Source organism: Herpailurus yagouaroundi, unplaced genomic scaffold (assembly GCF_014898765.1).
Source record: "Herpailurus yagouaroundi ecotype Mexico unplaced genomic scaffold, PumYag 192, whole genome shotgun sequence".
Classification (NCBI taxonomy): Eukaryota; Metazoa; Chordata; class Mammalia; order Carnivora; family Felidae; genus Herpailurus; species Herpailurus yagouaroundi.
This window is the reverse complement of record NW_024412423.1, coordinates 7,824,015-7,848,215: the sequence shown is the minus strand read 5'-3', so window position 1 is coordinate 7,848,215 and position 24,201 is coordinate 7,824,015. Positions and strand designations below refer to the sequence as shown.

The 24,201-nt window shown below is 44.6% G+C and overlaps 1 protein-coding gene across 1 annotated transcript in view; it reads right to left on the bottom strand.

The window, feature by feature from the left end:
• Positions 1-24,201, bottom strand: part of TNFAIP8 (TNF alpha induced protein 8) — a 134,449-nt gene extending 110,248 nt beyond the window's left edge. The window contains exon 1 of the mRNA XM_040444302.1: positions 24,065-24,201. Within this exon, the coding sequence (XP_040300236.1) occupies position 24,065 (1 nt within the window). The 5' untranslated portion in view covers positions 24,066-24,201. The remainder of the gene's footprint in view (positions 1-24,064) is intronic.

The following is a 24,201-nucleotide window of genomic DNA, read 5'->3' as shown; positions in this document are numbered from 1 at the left end:
TGCCTCCCACCCTGATATCCCTAACTTATCTCAGGGCGAGAGCGGCTTTGCAGGGTCACAGGTGATAAAGAAGCAAGAGTCAGAGAAGGTAATGAGGGGAGGAGACTAGGCAATAATAAACAGCAACCACTTTAAAAGGTTTGCTGTCAGCCGGGACCAAAAGGCCTGAACCTGGCAGAACCCTCATTGTAGGCACCCTGGCCCCAGTCCCAGGAATTGAAGGCATTTCACAGTTTTCTAATTAAGATGATTTCCTCTGAATCCTCCAGTATTTTAAAGAGGATTCCAGCTGAGTGCAGGTCCTCTCTTGAATCCCGAACTAGGTTAAGATCCAAGTCCTTCTCATAAGGTCTGTCCTAGTGGGACTGGCTGTAGATGCTCTGGGTGACTAGTAGGACTTAAGGCCTCTCTTTAATCCATAAATAAAAATAGAAAGAAAAAAAAACAGTCACAGTCTTGTGGGTCCTTTTATAGACCAAGCCATAGAAGTCACACAAATATGCAATCACTCCTTTAGGAAACACACAGAAATCCGATCATCACGTCTGTGCTAAATTATGAGATTGTACCCAGTAAGTATTAAAAAAAAGACAATTATAAAATATACTATTCCTAACAGATAAGTGACCAGGATGGTAAATTTATCTTGATAAATTTACCTTGATTGCTATTTGTATTAATGACTATGGCTGATGATAGAAATCGCAAAATGGTTAAGAGCCTCCCTATAGGCAAGCTACAAAATCATTAACATTGTAAAAAGGAGTCAATGTGGCTTTTAAGTCAACAAAGGGAGTACAAATCTAGTCGATTTAGCCTAAAGCCAAAGCAAGATTAGTTCCAACAAGGCATGTATATAGTGCTTGTTAGCATTCTGTGTAGTTAATTTTAAATGGCCCCCCCCCCCCCTCTTTGGAGACTATGTGCACAGACCTCAAAGAGATTCTGGTATTTAGCCCTAATGATTTCCTCATGTAGAACACACCTCATTGCCTAAAGGCACCAACCAGATTAGTTTCTTCTGAAAAAGGATGCTAGAGATTGATTCTTCTATGTAAAATTATTCCATCCTATTAGTGCTGGAGCCCTGAAATTCATTAGCAAACAACTTGAGGCTGATAAGGGAAGGCTGTCTTCCAGCTGTTCCCAACACGCCTTTGTAAATATGAAAAGTCATTGCTTGGGAAAAACTCTGTCTAATCTCTTAAAGATGTGTATTTACTTAAGAAAACATTTTAAAGTGGTTCATGATCTTAATCTCATTTACTGTGCTGCAAACTTCAACCAAATCCTGTGTTAATATTTTTGCTCCAGTGCTTCTCAGCAATATCGGAATAAGATTACATCTTTTAAAACATATACTATGCAGACATTGCCCCAGGCTACATCTTTGTTTCACAGGGTCCTTCTCTTGCTTGAGAAAGTCAGCGATCAACTCTACTCCAAGAGTCTCACTGAGAACTAAAATCAAATGCCCATCAAAACAGAGGAAACTGTGTAAGAAATAACGTTAAGAGAAAAGCAGAATACTATTAACCTGTGTATACCCTACGGTCACCGCTCTAAAATGGATTATAATATGGATGCGTATAACCATGGACAGGCATGGAAAGAAACAGGAAAATGAAACATGCCTCTTTCTCCCACACATCTACAACTTTACTAGGTGTTTTCTTTCTAAATTCCCTTTACCTAAGCTGGGAGTTGTCTTAATAGCGGGTGTAGTTTGTTTGCTTTTTAAAATTATCAGGATAAGATCTCACCTCATCAGTGGAGAACCTGGGAGTCAGTTACTCATGTAAAGGGTGGTGACTGCCCGGACCACCCTAGATAAAGGCCTGCCTGTCTCTTCCTTAAACATTCTTCAGGAATAGCAGCTCTACAACTTACAAGCTGAATCCCTGCAAAGGGAAAGAAACTCGAGCTCACCTTTCCTTAATGGTGAATTTCAAGGAAATGTCCTCATTTTCAGCTTCAACCTAAAAGAATCCCTTACATGAAAGTAAAATAATATTTAGGCAAATCATCACAATGAAGTCACCCATTCACACCTATTTTCTGAGAATGTGGGACCAAAAATGAGTTCTAGAGATGACGAAGACTTAGTCACTGTGCTCAGGATGGCTATCTAGTAGCTCACAGACAGCTGTAAACTAAGGATGATGTCACAAGTGACATAATCATGATAAAGATAGGGAGATCAGAGTGAGCGACTCTTAAGAGGAAGAGAATACACAAGGCCTTTTTTTCCTGGTAAAGAATTGAACCAGGAAATGTTCTGAACTGGATCCTGAAGGATAGTCTAATTCTGTCCAGGAAGGAGAAGTGATGGACATTGTAGGAGAGGAAGACACAGCCAGCAAAGACAAAAACAGAGAAGAATGGGGTGTGTTCTAGAACAATGCAGTTTAGGAATGGGCATCCAAGGAAACATGCAGAGGAGAAATGGGGGTCAGACAGGGCCTTGACCACGGAGGGAAGGGCATGTGAGCAAATATTGTCCTTTGGGGCTTGGGTGAGGAGCCTTGCATTTCCTGTTGTATTTACTCCTGACAATGTGCTTTTTACAAGTAGGAAGCTTCTAAGGTGAGGCTCTGAGACGTCAGATCTGGTCTCCAAACAGCATGTCATGGACCTACATCCTGAGCGAGCACTGCCTGTCCTCGACAAATACTGCCCAAATGCACTGAAGACAAACCATGAGCCCACCATCTGCTGCCCCGCCATATTGCTCTCCTGGACTGGTTTTTGATAGACATAGGGAGCCACTGACAACTCTGCACTAGAGGAATACATGCAATCACTGGGGAGCTGTGTGTTTAGAGCAGTATAATAAAGGCTACGGAGGTGGTGGGGGGGGGACTTCCCTAACGTTCGGAGCCTAATTTACAGACCACACCTTGCTTTTGCTCAGCATGCTTTGTTTATACAGATTTTTCTTTTTTTTTTTTTTTTTTTAATTTATTTTTGGGACAGAGAGAGACAGAGCATGAACGGGCGAGGGGCAGAGAGAGAGGGAGACACAGAATCGGAAACAGGCTCCAGGCTCCGAGCCATCAGCCCAGAGCCCGACGCGGGGCTCGAACTCACGGACCGCGAGATCGTGACCTGGCTGAAGTCGGACGCTTAACCAACTGCGCCACCCAGGCGCCCCTATACAGATTTTTCGAGAGAAGTTTGAGAATGCCTCAAAAACTCACCTGAAATCTAAATTCTCTCCTTTACTAAATGTATTTTGACTATGAAATGTATGCACCACAGAATGTATCAAATCAAAAGTTAGACTCCTTCCCCATCTTCCAACACTCGGTTCCAGTATTAGTATATTGTTCATTCTTGTAAAAAAAAAAAAATGCTGATGGACTCATAAACATATAATACGTATTTTAAAACATAATGAGATCATTATTTTGCTTTGTAACTTAATCTATCTTGCAGATCTTTTCATATCAGTGCACAGAGACCAGCCTTGTTGGAAAAGCGCATAATGTTTCATCTCAAGGAAGTGCAGTAATACATATTAGCAGCTGATGCATCTTTAAGTTGTCTAGAGAGGTTTTTTTTTTCCATTTTTTTTAAATCAACACTGTAATGAACTCTTTATGTCCCAAAATGAATTCACTCATGGCTACTTGTATCAGCGTCTTAGATAGATGCAAATGGGCTCTCTTGTGTAAGATATAATTCAGCAAATTTCCTCATATGTTAATATAGTTAACAACCGCTTATCTTGGCAATGAAGGGGAGCATAAAGATAATCTAAAAATAAATTCACTCACAGGAGTATCTCAGGACTTTCTGCAGCCCGGGAGCCTCCTTGGAAAGACTTAGGGCCAGAGTCCTGCCTTCCAAGACCCTGGAACTGAATCCCTCATTCCACACTGGGCAGTACAGCATTATTTCCAGAGACTCCCACAGCTCTCCCCTCTTGCTCCACCGGTGGCGCCAGCCTCCCTGGTTTATAGGCTTAAAATGCCAACGCACAGTGCAGGTGATAATAATCAGAATCATAGAATTTCAGAGCTGGGAGGGATTCGGGATTAAACAGTCCACACCTTACGTTTCTTTGAATTCTGACCCACAGGGTTGAATGTCTCGCGAGATCACACAGCCAGTAACTCCACAGCCTCACTCAGGGCTTCTTCCGGTAGACAGTACAGCTGCAGGCTCCTCTTGTTACTTGAAAAAGACCAGAGGGGAGCACCTGGGCGGCTCAGTCGGTTAACAGTCCGACTTCGGCGCAGGTCACGATCTCACAGTCCGTCAATTCGAGCCGCGCGACTGGCTGTGTGCCTACAGCTCAGAGCCTGGAGCCTGCTTCAGCTCCTGTGTCTCTCTCTCCCTCTGCCCCTCCCCGGATCACACTCTGTCTCTGTCTCTCTCTCTCTCAAAAATAAATAAACATTAAAAAAAAAGGGGCGCCTGGGTGGCGCAGTCGGTTAAGCGTCCGACTTCAGCCAGGTCACGATCTTGCGGTCCGTGAGTTCGAGCCCCGCGTCGGGCTCTGGGCTGATGGCTCGGAGACTGGTGCCTGTTTCTGATTCTGTGTCTCCCTCTCTCTCTGCCCCTCCCCCGTTCATGCTCTGTCTCTCTCTGTTCCAAAAATAAATAAACGTTGAAAAAAAAAATTAAAAAAAAAAAAAGGCCATGTGAGCAAAATTTGTCTAGAATATGTCTACCCCTGGGTAGAAACAATGCTTATTGAAAAAAAGGGTGGGGGAGTAGGGTTGGGGCAGGCAAAATAGGTGAAGGGGATTAAGAGTACAAACTTGCAGTTATAAAATAAGTCATGAGGATGAACAGTAAAGCACAGGGAATATAGTCAATAAAATTGTAATGATTTTGTATGGCAACAGATGGTAACTCCACTTATCGTGGTGAACATTCTGCAATGTGTATATTTGTCGAATCATTATGTTGTACACCTAACACTAATATAATATGTCAACTATACTTCAATTAAAAATTCAAACCAAGAGGGGCACCTGGGTGGCTCAGTCAGGTGAGCCTCTGACTTCAGCTCAGATCGTGATCTCACAGTGCGTGAGTTCGAGCCCCACATATGGCTTGCCGCTATCAGCTATCCGTGCAGAGCCCACTTTGGATACTCTGTCCCATTCTCTCTCTCTGCCCCTCTCTGGCTCACACGCGCGTGCATCTCTGTCTCTGTGAAACATAAACACACATTTAAAAAAAAGAATTTAAAAATTAAAAAAACAAAGATCTACAAAATAAGGTTTTCCAATTGTGTGCTGCACAGCTTCAGAAGCACCATTTAAATATAATCTTTGTGAACAGTGTTCCCTGCAGTTGTGCAGTGCACAACCTAAGTGGCCATACGCGGTCATCCAGAGGAAATTTTAAAAAGGGCAATCCGAGAACAAGTATAGAGACAGTACAAACAGTAAGAAATTCAGAGTTCTTATTTTTAGGTCATTTTAACTTCCTTTTCCACCAAATTCACTACTAGAACGTCTACCAGATTTCAGAATTTACACATTTGAGTTTCACCTCCTTCTTCTGTCCCCTGTTGAGGTGCTTGTAACACTGCTGACTTATCAACAAGACGGCAGCTCTCACCTGTGCATTTTCAAACTTGGGGCTACCCAAGGTGTTGAGACTCTAGAGACTTATTTGTGTTACTCCCCACTGCCCCTCCCATTGATGCTACCAAGTCTAAATCAGGGATCTTGGGAAGTTCTGAGTAAAGTCTGTTGCAGATCTAAATGTCACAGAGTAGCCAGCTCCACCTTCTAACCCCGAGCCCAGAGCTTTGTCCCTTAAGGCAAGCACCTGCAAGTTGGCTAGGTAAAATCTGTGTTTTTGCAAAAGGAAGTACAGCTGTGTGGTTAAGAACCAATAGATTTAAATATCAGCTTTGCCTTTGACTGGGGTAATGACTTAGACTCTTGTGGTCTCAATTTCCCAGTTTTTAAAAGGTCTGTAATAATAACAGAACCTAGGATTGGGCAACGTACATAAAAGCGTAGCATAAGGCCTGGCACACAGTAGATGCTCAATAAATATGGAGTCTACGCCACCATAGCTGGGTTCACCCGTAGGCCAACCAGAGGCAAAAGGCAAAAATACAGGCAGCTAGGGGCAGGAAAAGAAGAAAAAGCCTTCAGCATGGTTTCTGCTGAATTAATAAGAGCAGAAGAGAAAATACGCTTATGTTTTCACACAAATCCATATTAATCTCTGGACATTGCTAGGAGCAAGGAGTCATTCCCAGGATTGTTTTGACTGAGACTGGAGAAGGGCAAAAACTCACAAGGGTCAGTCAGGCCAGTGAGCTGTCTCCCATGGGCCCAGCCACAGGAGTGGAGAGCCTAAGGGAAGTTGCTCACCTCAGGGCTACTGACCAAGAACAGAACAGTGACGCAACCACAGTAACTTCTCATATCATGGGCAGCTTTTCCCTATCACTGACTCCCTGTTACCAGTGAGATTTCTCTGGTGTGTTCCAGGCTATGGGGTTTCGATCTTCTGTATTCCCGAGATCACCTCAATGGTCACATTCACTGGAGATGAGTCACTATTCCATTGCTTCTGGAACCTTCCTATCACTGCTTTTGTAGGGTGAATATTTGTAAAAGCTACATATTACAACTTTTTTTTTTTTTCTGTTCATCACATGACACTAATGGGCTCAAGAGGGAAGGGAAAAAATATTCTGCAAGGCCCACCAGCCAGGGCCTAATAAATAGAACCAGGGTGAGGATGTTGTGGACTAGTGCAGGCCAGGCATATAAATGGACAGCCCACAGTCATGCCCATATGGCAAATGCTCTGAGAAGCTTTAGATACCAGAGGTCAGAGGTCAAACTCAACAGTCTTCAGGAGGCAGGCAGATCAATAAATTATGTGACTGACCGATGTTGGGGGGAGGGGCAGGGGGAGATTCAGCAGCTAGCCCTAGAAGCTTTGGCCACTAACTGGCATTTAATTTTTCAAAACTAGGGGCACCTGGGTGGCTCAGTCGGTTAGGTATCCAACTTGGGCTCAGGACATGAACTCATTGTTCTTCAGTTTGAGCCTAGTGTCAGACTCTGTGCTGACAACTCAGAGCCCAGCCTGCTTCGGATTCTCTCTCTCTCTCTCTCTCTCTCTCTCTCTCTCTCTCAAAAATAAATAAACATTGGGGCGCCTGGGTGGCACAGTCGGTTAAGCGTCCGACTTCAGCCAGGTCACGATCTCGCGGTCAGAGAGTTCGAGCCCCGCGTCAGGCTCTGGGCTGATGGCTCAGAGCCTGGAGCTTGTTTCCGATTCGGTGTCTCCCTCTCTCTCTGCCCCTCCCCCGTTCATGCTCTGTCTCTCTCTGTCCCAAAAATAAATAAACGTTGAAAAAAAATATTAAAAATAAATAAACATTAAAAAAAAACAAAACAAAAACCTGGGGCGCCTGGGTGGCCCAGTCGGCTGAGCGTCCGACTTCAGCTCAGGTCATGATCTCACAGTCTGTGAGTTAGAGCCCCACGTCGGGCTCTGTGCTGACAACTCAGAGCCTGGAGCCTGTTTCAGATTCTGTGTCTCCATCTCTCTCTGAACCTTCCCCGTTCATGCTCTCTCTCTCTCTCTGTCTCAAAAATCAATAAAGGTTAAAAAAAAATTAAAAAAAACAAAAACAAAACCTAAACTAAATACAGTGCATATATTCAACAAAAGGCATCTGGCATCTCATGTGGGCCAAGGCATCCATCTTGCTATCCTGCCATGGGTTCTGGCAGCCAAGCCATGAAGAACAAAAAGGTCAGCCAAGAAAGAAACGGGACAGGTGGCAGCTCAGGTACCCTGAGAGGCTGGGGTCTGGGCCCCACATGCTAGGGGCCCGGGCCTTAAAACCCACAGTAAGAGGTCAAGGTATGGTCAACCAGGAGTGCAAGCAGGCACGGGGCCACAGAAGCATTTGGGGTAGGGGGCAGAACCCCTGTTTTGGGGTTGCCAGTGTGCTTATCTTGGAAATGCAATAACGTGACAACACGGCCACACAACCTGACCTCCTGAGCACAGGGACAGCGAGGGCTGATGGGCGCCACAGGTGTGTGGGAAAAGCCGCGCCTGATTGGAGGAAAAGAGCTGAAGAGGCGGGGCAGTTCCTGACAGGCTAAAAAGGAAGGGGGAAAAACCCACATCCTTCCGCATCGTTTATTTCATAAACAAGTATATATTTAGCGCTAACTCTGTACACTTCACAAGGTAGAGCTTAGGTTACAAAGATAAAAAGCTATACTTACTCACACTAAGTGGCTTATTTTCGGTTAAGAGGAGACAGCGATTATTTGGCACCAGGGCAGGCCAAGTTATATACTTGGATTTGGTAACATTGTAACTCACTAATCATTGTATTGGAAGACTATGTAGATAATAGATGGAAGGAAATAGGCACAAAGCTGAGGTTCTCAGCAGTGCTGAAACAACAGGTCATACAGAAGGATAGAAAACTAAATTATCATCATCAGAATTTTGACAACAATACTTGGTCAGAAGAAAATAGAGAAACGTATTTAAGATTCTCAAGAAAAGAAAATGTGGTCCAAGGACATTAACGTAAAGGTCACAAATACTATCAAGAAATTAGGGGGTGAGAGGGGCACCTGGGTGGCTCAGTCTGTTAAGCCTTGGATTTTGCTTGGGGTCATATCTCACGGTTGGTGAGTTTGAGCCCCATATCCGGTTCTAGGCTGGTGGTGCAGAGACTGCTTGGGATTCTCTCTCTCTGTCCTTCCCCCTCTTCCTCTCTTTCATTGCCCCTTCCTCACTTGTACTCTCTCCCTCTCTCTAAAAATAAATAAATAAAAACTAAAAAAAAAAAAAAAAAAAAAAGATTATTAAAAAAAGAAATTAGGGGATGGGAAACCTGGCTGGCTCAGTCAGCAGGGCATGTGACTCTTGATCTCAAAGTTGTGAGTTTGAGCCCCATGTTTGGTGCAGAGATGACTTAAAGTAAAATCTTTTAGCAAACCATAAGAGACTCTTAAATACAGAGAACAAACTGAGGGCTGATGGGGTTGGGGATGAGGTGGTGGGGAAAAGAGGTGATGGGCATTGAGGAGGGCACTTGTTGGGATGAGCACTGGGTGTTGTATGTAAGTAATGAATCACAGGAATCTACTCTTGAAGCCAAGACTACACTGTATGTTAGCTGACCTGACAATAAAATTAATTAATTAATTAAAAAAAACAAAACCTGATGGGAACGCAAGCTGGTGAAGCCACTCTGGAAAACAGTATGGAGGTTACTCAAAAAACTAAAAACAGGGGCGCCTGGGTGGCACAGTCGGTTAAGCGTCCGACTTCAGCCAGGTCACGATCTCGCGGTCCCCGAGAGTTCGAGCCCCGCATCGGGCTCTGGGCTGATGGCTCAGAGCCTGGAGCCTGTTTCCGATTCTGTGTGTCTCTCTCTCTCTGCCCCTCCCCCGTTCATGCTCTGTCTCTCTCTGTCCCAAAAATAAATAAACGTTGAAAAAAAAAATTAAAAAAAAAAAAAAAAAAACTAAAAACAGAACTACCCTACGACCCAGCAATTGCACTACTAGGCATTTATCCATGGGATACAGGTGTGCTGTTTCGAAGGGACACATGCACCCCTATATGTATAGCAGCACTATCAACAATAGCCAAAGTACAGAAAGAGCCCAAATGTCCATCGATGGATGAATGGATAAAGAAGATGTGGCATATATATATATAATGGAGTATTACTCGGCAATCAAAAAGAATGAAATCTTGCCATTTGCAACTACATGGATGGAATTGGAGGATATGATGCTAAGTGAAATTAGTCAGAGAAAGACAAAAATCATATGACTTCACTCGTATGAAGACTTTAAGAGACAAAACAGATGAACATAAGGGAAGGGAAACAAAAATAATATAAAAACAGGGAGGGGGACAAAACAGAAGAGACTCATAAATATGGAGAACAAACTGAGAGTTACGGGAGGGGTGGTGGGAGGGCGGATGGGCTAAATGGGTAAGGGGCACTAAGGAATCTACTCCTGAAATCATTGTTGCACTATACGCTAATTTGGATGTAAATTAAAAAAAAATAAAAAATTAAATTAAATTAAAAAAAACAACCAAAACCTGAAAGAAAAAAAAAAGAGAGAGAGAGAGAGAAGAAATCAGGGGGAAAAAAGAAATTAGGGAAACAAACAAACAAAAATCAGGGAATTACCTAAGGAACTGATCAGAGAAAGGGCTTCAATCATAATGTCTAAACATACTGATAATAAGCAACATATACAAAGTTACCTGCAGGAATAAAACTAAATGAGTATTAAAAGGGAGATTTCAATATATAATGGCTACAGGATCTGACAATGTAGATATGGTACAACCATAAAAAAACTGGGGAGGAATGACTAAAGCATATGCCAAAGAAATGATTTTTACTGTATTGCTAATCAAACCTGATTATTTGGAGTTTGCTTATGTGTATTACAGGACAATCAAAACAGGTAATTATAAGACATTCTATCTCCCCTGTGTGTGACTAAAATACCAGGATTCTAAGCATGGAAGAAAGGAAATAACAAATGTAATATAAAAGAGTCTGAACAAAAACTTACCGTCTTGAACTTGCCTTGCAACTATCAATATGAACTCACAGTGTATTTTATTTTTACATGTGTATATATGCTTCTAGATAGATGTTTATATGTCTATGGATGTATTTTCCCAGCTCTGATGAGTAAAAAGACCTAAAAACAATGACCACTCCAGTGAATGACCATCCCTAGTGTCGGGATTATAGTCCTGAAATATCTCATTAAAAAAAAAAACAAAACAGGGATTCCAGACAAAAGGGGAGTCTATCCTTATAAGATGATTCCAACTGGTAAATAAAACCAAAATGGTGGAATTAGAATATACCATTCTGCAACTGCCAATGAACGAATGGAACCAGACACTGAGGACCAACAGTCGCTAAAGGCAAAAAATCAGTGGAAGAAGCCTTCCGTGAAAGAACCCCACAACACTTGTAATCTTGCCAAAGGGATCAAACCTGAGTGTGATCAAGTCTCCCGACCCAGATGCAGGAAATAGTGGGCAAAGGTACAAGCTTCACCTCACCAAGAGTGCACATCTTTTTTGTTATCAACGCTGTGAGAAACTCTACAGATCAAACAGCCCAGCTCCTTCAACAATAACAAAAATATATATATACATTTTTTTTTTTCAAATGGGGGAGGATGTTAAGGGAATCTGTAGATTACAAGAGATTACAAGTTTTTTAAAAAATGAGCAAGACTAAACTATTGTTGGGTCAGGCTGCTCGCTTGGGCGATAAAACCATGAAGAGATCCAAGGAAGTGATTACAATAAAAGTCAGTATGGCATTTACTTTTGGAGAGACGAAGGAGAACGTGATTGGGGCTGGGTACGCAAAGGCACTTGTGGCGTGGCTGGCCAAATGCTATTTCTTGCCTGGAGGGATGGTTATATGAGCGTTCCTGTTACTGTAAAGTCACTCAAGTGTGTGTTTGTTTTCTGTGGGTTTGGGTATTTATGTTTTATTTTACAATGCAAAGGTTTAAAAAAAAGCATTAAAGAAAATCAAGGTGTGTCAGCACAGAAAGAGCCAACTGATGGAAGAGATTCCAAGGTATAGAGGACAAAGGAGCCCTAGAACAAATCGGCTGGGAGCGGGTGTCTTAGGAAGGATTTCTGTTTCAATGAAACTTTCACGTTTAAAGTAAATGATTGCATCTATAATGGTCTGATTAAAACTTCCCTTATAACATTTCACAAGCAAATGGGGTGCTCCAAAATATGCCGAAGGCAATGTCAATTCAAAATTACCTGGGGGGGGGGGGGCGGGGCAGGGAGCTTTGGGTGGCTAAGTCAGTTAAGCATCAGACTCTTGACTTCGGCTCAGGTCATGGTCTCATGGTTCAGGGGTTCGAGCCCCACCTCAGGCTCTGTGCTGTCAGTGCAGAGCCTGCTTGGGATTCTCTCTCCCTGCCCGTCTCCCCACCCCATGCTCTCACTCTCTCAAAATAAATAAATAAACTTTATAAAATAACCTCTTGGCAGCTCTTTCTGCCTAGGGGTCCTGTCCACACACTTTAATAAATACACCTTGTTGCAAAGAAAAAAAAAAAAATCCTCTTGGATGCCTACTGGAATAGCCAAAAGCTGTTGGATACCGACTGGGTTCTTACAGACGTGAGAGTCATCACTTGACTCAAAGTTGTAACATTCAGCATACATCTTCCAGTTCCCATAATTATTTACACCCCTTATTCTCTCCCTTACTCAGCGCCCCCAGGCAAGCTATTAGCAACAGTAGCTTCAGGCTGCAAATGAACAAAACTTTTCCCCCAAAACTTTAGCAATCCTAAAATCTAACTGAACTGTCACATGCAAGGTGTTGTTAGAGCTTTAGCAACATGAGGTCAGGAAATGAGTGAAGAAATACAGGCTCACGGGGTCTGCGCTGGTTCTGAGCTGTGGGGACGGGACACTGGAGCAGTGACCGTGCTGTGTTGCTGGCATCAGAGCCACCAGAGGGACAAGAAGCATACACAGTCCTACTACGGCCAACCCCTAGCTGCCTAGGTATTCCCCAGGGTGCAGACTCTGCACTGTGACTGTCTAGAAGCTGTCCCAGCTTTTAGGAAATCTGCCTCACGCAACACTCTATAAACCCGAGGGCAGATCTACCAACACTCAGACTGGCACTCTGCTGCACGAGCCAACGACAGAAGATACATTTCTCTGGGTTTATTTACGTCGTCTGTCATTTTCCCCATACAAAATAGGACATCCAACTTAACCTTCTCCACTTGAGAGGTGCCATTCCATGGGTTCTGAAGGTCCACACTCTTACTCTGAAATGTGAATTACATCTGAAATAATCACAGGACTTTTATCCATGAAGGAGACACTGGCTGGCCGGAGAGGTAACTGCCTTTGCAAGTTCCCAGAAAACGAGGGAGTTTGTAGCAGTTTTATGGAGAAGGACTGCCCTGCGGCAGCTCAGAGCACACCTAAGGGAGGCAGTTGAACTTCCGGGGTATGAATCCCAGCTCCGCCAGCCATCTAGGGGTTTGCTTAACCTCCCCAAACTCAATTCCTCACCTGTAAATGTGGATTAACACTAATACCATTGTCGGGGCGCCTGGGAGGCTCAGACAGTTAAGTGTCCGACTTGGGCTCAGGTTATGATCTCAACACTTCGTGAGTTCAAGCCCCGAGTTGGGCTCTGTGCTAACAGCTCAGAGCCTGGAGCCTGCTTCGGATTCAGTGTCTCCCTCTCTCTCTGCCCCTCCCCTACTTGTGCTGTCTCTCTCTCTCACAAAAATAAATAACATCAAACAAAAATTTTAAAAAACAAACACTAATACCATTCTCACAGATCTATTATCAAAATGAAACGAAATAACACGTAGGAGGCACTCAGCACAGTGGCTGATCCCATGTAAGTACTCCATAAATGGTCATGATTACTGCTATTGTGGTCGTGAGCATTTCCAGGAACACGAAGACCTCTCTATTTGATGGACATCTTCCAGGTTTGGATGTAGGGTGCCATCTCCAAAGTAAGTATGGCTATTTTTATAAACTCATGGCCCTTAGCATTAAAAAGTCACTGCCAGTAGTAATTAAGTATATGTGATTTTCAACACCTCTCACATCTTCTGTTTTTCTCCCAACTACTCATCATGGGTGTTTAGTTACAATTCCAATAAAACCTGGTTTTATTATTATCAGGAATAGCAATGGCCTTAGTTACACAGCTTCTAGAGCGTGGGAACCTGGGGCCTCATCATGTCCTCTCCCTTCTTCCTATGGCCACAGCCAACCTTCCACCAGAGAGTTTTCTGTCAACAACTCCTACTCACTTTCACGGCTTCGTTTGTAGCCATTGACTCAGTTCTGCCCAGTGAGGCTTGAGGAGACTTCAAGAAAGATCTCACCCCCGGATGTAAAGAGATGGACACTACAGAACAGATTTATCACCACCCTCTCTGTGCCCCGTATCTCCCCTCCACACACACACACACACACACACACACACACACACACACACACACACTTCCTGCCTTTGAATGAGGTTGGGGACAGCATGCAATGCCTGTTGCTAAGCATGCCATTTTCTGCCCATGAGGCAGCAACTCTGCATTAGAATAGGTAACATGCTAAGGATGGGAGAGGGAAGGACGAAAAGAACCTGGTTCCTGGTGATTTGAGCCATTGGTTAAACCTCGGATGGGACCAACCCCAGACTGCCCTCTGTTTATAAAGTTAATGACTTTACCGCTCAAACCTCTGTTAGTGGGGCATTTTCTTACATGCCACCTAAAGTGTCCTGATTGTTACAGCCTCCAAAAATCAACTGTTGAAGCCCTAACCCCAGTACCTCAAAACAGGACTATATTAGGTGATTTGGATCTTTAAAGACATGATTCAATTAAAATGAGGCCGTCAGGGTAAGCCCTAAGACAATATGACTGGTGTCCTTATAAGAGGGAAATTGGGGGGCGCCTGGGTGGCTCAGTTGGTTAAATGTCCAACTTTGGCTCAGGTCATGATCTTACGGTTTGTGAGTTCGAGCCCCGCATTGGGCTCTGTGCTGACAGCTCAGCACCTGGAGCCTCCTCCAGATTCTGTCTCCCTCTCTCTCTGCCCTTCCTCCTTGTGTTCTCCCTCTTTCTCTCTCTCAAAAATAAATAAATAAACATTTAAGGAGAAAACTGGACACACAGACATTAAAGGCACATGCACAAAAGAAGTTGACAGAATTTGTTGCCAGCAGATCTGAGCGACGAGAAATAATAAAGGAAGTTCTAAAGGCTGGAAGACAAAAAAACACCTGATGGAAATGCGGGTCTACACTAAAGAATGAAGAGCCCCAAATACAGTAAGTAAGTTGATAAACAGAAAAAAAACCACTTTTTTCCTCATGTTTTAATTTTTTCAAAAGGTAATTGTTTAAAGTGAAAAAGAATAACCATGATTTCTGGATATGATACATAAATCCTGACACTATCATATTTGCAATATCCTTTACAAAAGTGGTTGTTCTAGATAGAACTGCTTCCCCAAAAACTCATAGCTTGGAGCCCCAACTCCCAACATAAGGGTATTTGGAAATATGACCTTTAAAGAGATGATCAAAGGGAAATGAGATCACAAGGGTGGGGACCGAATGTAACATTACTGGCGTCCTTAATAAAGAGAGAGAGACATCAAGGACACAAGCACATGGAAAAAAAGAAAAAAAGGCTGGGCGAGAAAACAAGAGAAAGGTGGCGGCCTGCAAGCCACAGTAAAAGGCCTCAGGAGAAATCAACCTTGAGTTTGGTCTTCTGCCCTCCAGAACTGTGAGAAACACACATCTGCTGTTAAAGCCACTCAGTCTGGTTTTGTTATAGCAGTGCCAGCAAACTGATACAGCAATACAGCATACTATTTATTATCATGAATATACAAACGCCACGGGCAACCATAAAAGGGGACAGAACTGTTGAAGGTAAATTAGGGGTGTGCCTGGAGGGAACCCAGAGTCCACGTGGGTATCGGGAAGACCGGGCTGGTTAATCCGCTGCCCGCGCTCTCCGTCTCTGCAAGCCACCATCCGGCCTCGTCCGTCTACCCCTTTCCCCACATTGCAAGGCTCGAAGGCCCCCTGGCATGCTGCCTAGAGAGGAAGGGCTCAAGCATGACTCAGATTGGTCCATTTCCATCCTTGTTGGTCTCTGGTCAAACGTCTAAACCTAGAGGGAAAGACAGTGGTTCTACTAAAATTACTAGTATGTATCATCGGTGGCAGACCTTTAATATTCTCCATGGCCCTTATTAGAATGATAAATTGAAAAGTGACCAGAATTCAGAAATAGGGGAGAAAGTCTCAAGTACCAGCCCAACTCAAAATGCAAAAAAGAAAAAGAAATCTAAAAAAGAAGCAGGAGGAGGAAGAGGTAGAGGGGGAAGGGCGGAAGGGGCGGGGGAGAGGAGGAAGAGAAAAAGGAGAAGAGGAGGCAGTTATAGCAAATGGCATCAAAGAGAGAAAACAGCCTGTTCTCCATTTTCCCTTTGCCCACCATTTTTGAAAACAGAGGGCCACTCTGGGAACAGGACCTCATGACAGGGAGGAGGCCTAGGGTAGGCCTAACAGGCCACTTGGGCCTGGAGCTCCTCCCAACATCTGCCACTCCTGAAAAAAGCACGTCCATCCTACATGAGTGATCAACAAAGCCCCAAGAGACGGCCTCCAGTCTGCCGGCACACTAGCCGATGATGTCAGCATAGCCACTGACTTGATATCTAGAGTTTTAACTAATGAACGCTGAGCACATTCCCCGATGTCTCTGCTTCATGGCTCTCAGTTCCTTTATCTCGTCATGGGACACCACTATTGGTTTTGGTTGTTATTTTTTGTTTCTGACCTCATCGTTGGGTCAACATTTCTCAACCCGGTGAAGGCCTACTAGAAAAACCACTTTGCTATTTCTCAGGATGGGTACACAGGTGTTCATTTTGTGCAAGTTCATTTTAATCTTCTTTAAACTTTAAAGCCATGCTGCGCTTTCAAGAGATTCGCTCTTTCCACTGCCAAAAGCACCCCTTGCTCCAAAACAAACAAACAAAAAACAACCCTACAGGTATCTGCTGCCTGACTAATCTTTATAGAACAAGACAAAACAACTGGTCTCCCAGGCTAGGGGGTTTGAGATTGTAATGCATCAGTCAAGAAATACAGATTTGGGGTGCCTGGGACTTCGTCCATCTTGGGCTCAGGTCATGATCTTGTGGTTCAAGTTTGAGCCCCACATCAGGCTCTCTGTGGTCAGTGCCTGCTTATGATCCTTTGTCCCCCTCTCTCTCTGCCATTCCTTTGCCCTTGGTATCTCTCTCTCTCTCTCTCTCTCTCAAAAATAAATATTAAAAATCAAAAACAACAACAAAGGGGCACTTGGGTAGCTCATTGGTTGGATGTCGAAGTTAGCTCAGGTCACAGTCTCATAGTTCATGGGTTCAAGCTTCATGTCAGGCTCTGGGTTGACAGCTCAGAACCTGGGGCCTGCTTTAGATTCTGTGTCTCCCTCTTTCTCTCTCTTTCTGCCTCTCCCCTGCTGGTGTTCAAAAATAAGTTAAAAATAATCATAAAAAAATACCGATTACCAGGCCCAGCCTTTGTGATTCTATAGTAGGTGGGGCCCAGGAATCTGCACCTTTTGTGTCCAGGGTCCCAGGTGATTCTGACTCGCAGTCAGCTTGGGAGCACACTACAAAAGTTCATTTCATTTGGTGTATCACCTTTGTGGCTGCACAGATAACCACCATCCCACTTAGGGCACTCAGGGCAGGGACTCCCTGCATCCTCCCTACTGACAGATGGTCTCTTACCCTGGCAAGTGATACCAGCCGTTCTCTGAGGCACTATTGACCGTTCCAGGCCAGAAAGGCAAAGGAGCAAAGTGGCTAAGAGGGGAGGTGTGAGCTCATTCACCTGTCCCAGGTACACTCTGTGGGTTCCTGGGGGCCTCTCCCTTCATGGAGGCAAAGGGATTCCTGTCACCACCCTAGGGCAGAGCAGTCGGGTTTAGTGACAGGAATCAAAAAAAAAAAAAAAAAAAAAAAAAAAACGAACTCATATTTTTAAAGATAGTAGCAATGAATACTAAGGAATTACTTCCTGATCACTGAGTGTTTGCAACCAAGTGGGATACTTGTATTCTTTTTTTTTTTTTTTTTTAATTTTTTTTTTTTCAACGTTTATTTATTTTTGGGACAGAGAGAGACAGAGCATGAACAGGGGAGGGGCAGAGAGAGAGGGAGACACAGAATTGGAAACAGGCTCCAGGCTCTGAGCCATCAGCCTAGAGCCCGACGCGGGGCTCGAACTCATGGACCGCGAGATCGTGACCTGGCTGAAAGTCGGACGCTCAACCGACTGCGCCACCCAGGCGCCCCGAGACTTGACTTCTTGAAGGTCTGATTCATCAAACTTGCTCTGAACTCTGCATTCTGTCGCCAACATTGCGTCTGCAGGTTTTCTCACAAGACTGGCATTTCTGCAGAATTCCTCAGTTGTATCTGCGTGTGTGTGTGTGTGTGTGTGTGTGTGTGTGAGAGAGAGAGAGAGAGAGAGAGAGAGAGCGAGAGAGAGCCTGAACAGTCAGCTCCAGGGCTCGAGGTGGGGAAGGACGAATACAAATAGGTCTCCAAGAACACACACCACAACCCCTGCCTCCTTCACTCTGGTGGACAGTCATATTGTAAGAAAACGTCTTTTTTTGTTTTTAAGTTTATTTATTTTGAGAGAGACAGAGACAGCTCGAGTGGGAGGGGGGTAGAGAGAGAGAGAGAGACAGAAGGGGACAGAGAATCCCAAGCAGGCTCTGCCCTGTCAGCACGGAGCCTGACGTGGGGCTCGATCTCAACAAACCGTGAGATCGGCACCTGAGCCAAAACTGAGCGTCAGATGCTGAACCGACTGAGCTGCACAGGTGCACTTTTTTTTTTTTTTTAAATAATGACCAGGGGAGGAGGAGGTTGGCTCCTTTCAAACACATGTGAGTTTACTGCGTGCCCTGCGAGAGAGACAGAGAGAGAGTGAGAGAGAGAGAGAGAGCAGTGTGCCCAGCAGACCTTGCCCCAGTGGACAGCCCCGAAGATGTATCCCTGCCCTCTGAAAACCTCACAACTTCCCTCGAGGACATGCTAGCAAGAGTCCCTTTGCAACATCAAGGGCCATTGAGACCTATCTTCCTGTCTGTCTTGGATAATCTGGTTTCATCCGTTACCTCTTTTAAACAAGGACTTCCAGGGGTGAAAGGTCAACCCAAGGCTCACTTCTGAACTGCAACAGGTTTTTAAATTTTCTTTTAATGTTTCTTTATTTTTGAGAGAGAGAACAAGAACGAGCAGGGGAGAGGCAGAGAGACAGGCAGACACAGAATCCAAAGCAGGCTCCAGGCTCCGAGCTGTCAGCACAGAGCCCGACGCAGGGCTCGAACTCATGACCCGAGCCGAAGCCGGACCCTCAACCGACTGAGCCCCCCAGGTACCCCTGCAACGTGATTTTTAAAGCTTCCCTCGTGCACGGGGAGGCTACCAGGATGTCGTGGCTCTTCTCATGCTCAGACACATAAAACCCAGATGCCCTGCTCTGGCTCCTTTCTCTTTAGCCTGAGTGGGAGCAGCAAGATTTTGCTCTATAATCACATGAACTTGCAGCTGGGAATCATTGAAATAGTGCTATATTCACCCCATTCTCTGGGCTCCTCTGGCATCATTACAGGGAAAAAAAAAAAAAAAAAGAAAGTTCAGGCTAAAAGCACATGTGGTACAAGTTATCACTCTCCCTCTCCACTCTGCTATAACCCAGTACAGACACCATCCTCTTGAAATGAGACCAATTTGGCCAAGCCAGAAAACCCCACTGGTTTCTGGGTGCCTTCTGCACACTGAACAACAGGAGAGGAACACTGTGCTTTTCAATCCACAAAACAAACCTATGATGTAAATACTAGCCCCAGTTTTTAGGTGAAGAAACAGGCCCAGAGAGGTTAAGTGGATTGTCCAAAGTCACACAGCCAGTGTGGCTGAGACATGAACAGCTGATTCCCGCAGACTCATGTGAACCAACCACTTCGTGACTAAACTAAAAATCATCCTTTTTCCAATGTTTACGGAAACTACAACAAGTAGAATTTTGGATTTCATTCCATTCTCTGTTATTAAAGAAACAAACCTCAATTTGTTTATAAGTCAGCTTGGGGTGCTCAAGCAGAGGCCCATTCCTGTGACCTCTCACCCATTTTTCTATGGTGGGGAAGATGATTGCACCCCTGGCCCCCAGTCACCTTGAGAGAAATACCGTCCTGTCGGTCTAGAATCCCTCTCATTCTACATAAAAAAGCACAACGGTAGGCAAACAAATTTGTCAAGGCCCTTCTAACCCTGCAGATGGTTCTGAACCTCTGCTACCTTGGTTCTGAACCCTAAGTACCTGCTTCTAGAAAAAAAGCAGCCCTCTAAAAAGGATGGGTGGGTATTAAGTGATTAGTGCACAGCCTATGACATTTTAAAACAAGTTTCTCAGGTAACTTCTCTGCCCGACATAAAAGGCTAAGGAAACAAAGTCCTATGGAATCAGGCTTATCACAATTATACTGCTGGTTTTTTGAAAAAGACATCAGAAGAAATGTGCTTATTTCAGTTTCTTTCTTTTTTTTTTAATGTTTATTTTGAAAGAGAGCATGCGCAGGCATGAGCGGGGGAGGGGCAGAAAGAGAAAGGAAGGGAGAATCCCAAGCAGGCTCCAGGCTGTCAGCGCTGAGCCCTACTCGGGCCTCAAACTCACAAACCATGAGATCATGCCCTGAGCTGAAATCAAGAGTTAGATGCATAACCAACTGAACCACCCAGGCGTCCCTGGGTTTCTTATTACTGTGAAGTTAAAACATTTTGAAAATGGTTCTTCTATCCTAAGGAAGTGCCTGTACTTTGTGAAACAGAAGAATTCTAAACCCACTTTTGCCACCACTGTCAAGAGACGTGGGGCAGTTGCCTGTTCCTACCAACATCTTCCTAAGTTTCCAACAACCCTAGAACCCTCTGTGTGAACATGAGAGGGTTGTGCAGGACTGTGCACACAGTAGGAGCTCAATAAATCCCTGCTGTGTGAAAGAATGATGCTCCCCTCCTTCAAGTTGGCCTGAGGGGATGCACCTCCAGACTTGTACAACAGCAAAAGTTATGGTCTTAGACCCACTGGCCAGGTGGTCTCTAAAGGGCCTGGTGCCTCTTGTTTCTAGAATTATCTACTCTCTACTTGTAGCTCATTTCCTCCTCTTACACCAAACTGTGGAATGCCAACTGATGATGTCCACTGGATACTACTTGATCTCATTTACATTTTGCAACAAGGTTCACTGAATTTTTTTTTTTTTTTTTTACCCTGAAAAATCATCCATGTTCAGCTGTTGGTAAACACCACTGATGGACAAAAGTCTAGAAACTGCAGTCGGCTCAGATTCCAGGGCCACAGTCATCAAAACCAGGGACAGGAGAGTGGAAAGTAAATTGTTACCCACAGGAAAACATACAGGTTCGGGTGTTCAAAGCTCCTTTCTAGTGTTTGTTGAGTTCTTACTGTGTGCATTTGGTATTAAACGCAGGATGTGGTCAGCGTGAGGAGGGGTGAGGTGATAAAAGTTAATCTACCACCACACCCAGTGCTTCCCTGAACTTCTGTATCAGAGCTCAGGCTCTGAGAATGCCACATGAGGGGACACTGGCCACTCTTTTATCCAGGTAGGTCCCTGTGCATGGCCCCGTTGCCCAAAGCAGCGTTCCTGGTCCTGGGATGACACTAACACTCCCTTTCCCCTCCGTGAGAAAACAGGTGGCCCTTACGTGTTACCACTGATCCTCCCCTGCCTTCTGAAGGTGACCCCACGTCCAATCCCTTCAACGTGTGCCAAGATGGAGGGGATGGGGAACAGACAATTCTGTGAGGTGCGGAAACAAAACTCCGTTCTGAGCACCGATGAAATCTTTGAAATCTTCCGGGAGGAAATGTGTTTGTTCCAAGAGGCTGTCCCAAGCAGAAAAGGATTAGGTGGATCAATTAACTTTAAGACCTCTATAGCGCCCAGCCATGTGGCAGTCTCCATTGCAAGGATCAGCTCTGTGAAGCTACCCGGAGCCACAAACCATCTAGAAACTCACTCCTCCCCCGACATGGCATTTCCTAATGAGTACTGTTTGGATGCAATCATTTCTCTCCACACATCCTTTCCTCCAATTTCAACAGAGCAAAGAGTTGCAGAGAACAGACCTCATAAAACAACTCTGTTTCTGGTCCTTGTGGTGTACACGTTCACCCTCGGTTTCCTCCATTCTGTTGGGAACCCACAACGGCCTGTGCTCACAACACATCACTACCAAGATGAAGACTCTATCTGGTAATCTAGTCAGAAACAGAAAATTAAGGGGCAACGAAGATGAGATTTTCCAGGTCACACCACCCATTTTCTCATTGAATTTAAACACACTAGACCAAAAGGCACATGAGATTAAAGGCCTCCCTTAAAGAAAAAAAAATTTTAAGGGCCCATTCGTGCAGAATCACTATACTTTTCTTCTATTCAGTGATTTATTATCAGATAACCTAGATGAATATAATGGCTTAGGAGGCCTACATCTGTTCATGCAAAACAGTTAATACGAAACATCCAATATCTAAAGCTTTCACATTTTACAGGAGGGTAGGCAGAATTCACTGTCCCAAACAAGTTACTCAAATTACAGGTAAAAATTCAAAAGGTGGGCAAGGGACAGAAGAGGCAACTAATGGGTATGGGGGTGGGGGAAACAGCCATCCAAAAATCTACAGAAAAGCTAATTGTGTTACCAGCTAGAATATTAGCAATAACTTGCTGACTTAACTCCCCATGACAGATCTAATTAGAAGGTGGCAATAAATGTTTCCAGGTGTTTAATTAAGTGTGATAATTATTTCTTTCCTTTAAGACAGATGGAGTCATATGCTTACATTTCACAGCATAATGTTTCCTTAGTTAAAACGCTGTGGAAACACTTTTGTGTTAACACAGGATTGAAACCAGGATAAAAATATCTGCTGTGATAAGCAGCACTTAAAGTGATTTATCAACTCGTGCATTCATATGCCAAGAGACAATGACAACTTAAAGGCTGCTCTGTTTCGGTGATTTCCTTTAGCCACCAAGTTTTCTGCCACCCTTACACCTCAATGAAAATTTTCTATTTGATATGTCTTCTCCATATCAGCATGTCTTAAATGAATTCTTATCAAGGAAGTGGGGAAATTTTATGGGGATCTCTACTTTCACGGCAAGAACATAGCAAGAATAAAGCGAGATACAGAATTCAGAGACTTAGAATTGGATGGAACCACAGCAACCAGGGAATCATTTTATGCTTGGATTCAAGTACAGATTAAAATTAAACTTTTAAATTAACTTTTTTTTTTTTTAAGTAGGCTTCATGCCCAGTGAGAAGCCCAACATTAGGCTTGAACACAGGACTGTGAGATCAAGACCTGAGCTGAGATCAAGAGTCGAATACTCAATGGACTGTGCCACCCAGGCACCCCTAACTTTTTTTTAACGCAGAAATGTACCCTACATTGAGGTAGCATTGACCCCACCCCCAATAAAATAATTTACAGAGGCATGGAATTATCAGTCTTAAGTAAATCAAGGATTTTGTTGCAAGAATGGTCTCTCCAATATGTCCCCTTCCTTCCATGATCCCACAGGTTACTGCCCTTTTTACCGAGTGCTGTGTTTTGGTTAATTAGCTGGCTTTAGCATTACTGTGTCACTGAATCAATAAACATCCTTCAGAAATGTCAAAGTTTGGTTGGTCAGCCTGGCTTGAACATGCTTATCAGCTTCCCTGGGTCCGAAGGCATTCATCAGATGTTCCTGCATCAGGTGCTCTGGGCTCGAGTGTCACACGAGCGGGCACAAGGACGGACACACACACACACACACACACACACACACACACACACACACACACCTTTCTTCTTCAAAGCAAATCTCCACCAAACGATCTCAAGGCAAAAACTCTAGTCTGCCCGTTTTACAATGCAGGGTAGGATTACAATCTCAGGCCAGCATCTCAGTCTGCAATCTGGGGCATCGTGATAACCCGGGCAGTCCTCTGGACAGGATGAGCTGTTAACAGGCAGGCATGACAGCATAGCGGGGGCCGCGTCTACAGAAGGAAGGAAGGAAGGAATCGCGAGTGGGACTCAGGGCAAGAGGTGGAAGTTAAGGGGTCGGCCCAAGTCGGTAAGGGCTGCTAGCTGGAGGTCTCAGATTAGTCGCTGCGACAGAGAAACTGAGTAAAACTCCGGGGAGTTTCCGGAGCTGTGGGCGCCTGCACACACACTTACACACACACTCGCTCACATGCACCCACTCACACCCACTCACTCCCGAAAGTCTAGGGGAGCGGAAAGCGCGCCCCCAGGAGCAGCCCGCAGCCCAGAGGCCGGGGGAGCCCCGCGAGGGTGTGGAAGAGACCGGCGCGCCCGGGAGGCACTTACTCGGAAGGGAGGGCGCGGTGGCGCCAGGACACAGAGGCGAACCTGGAAATCTGACGGCGCGGAGTTCCCTAGCGGCTCGAACGCTCGCGGGCTTCCGCGGACCGATCAGCGGAGCGCGGGCCTCAGCCGGCGGGAGA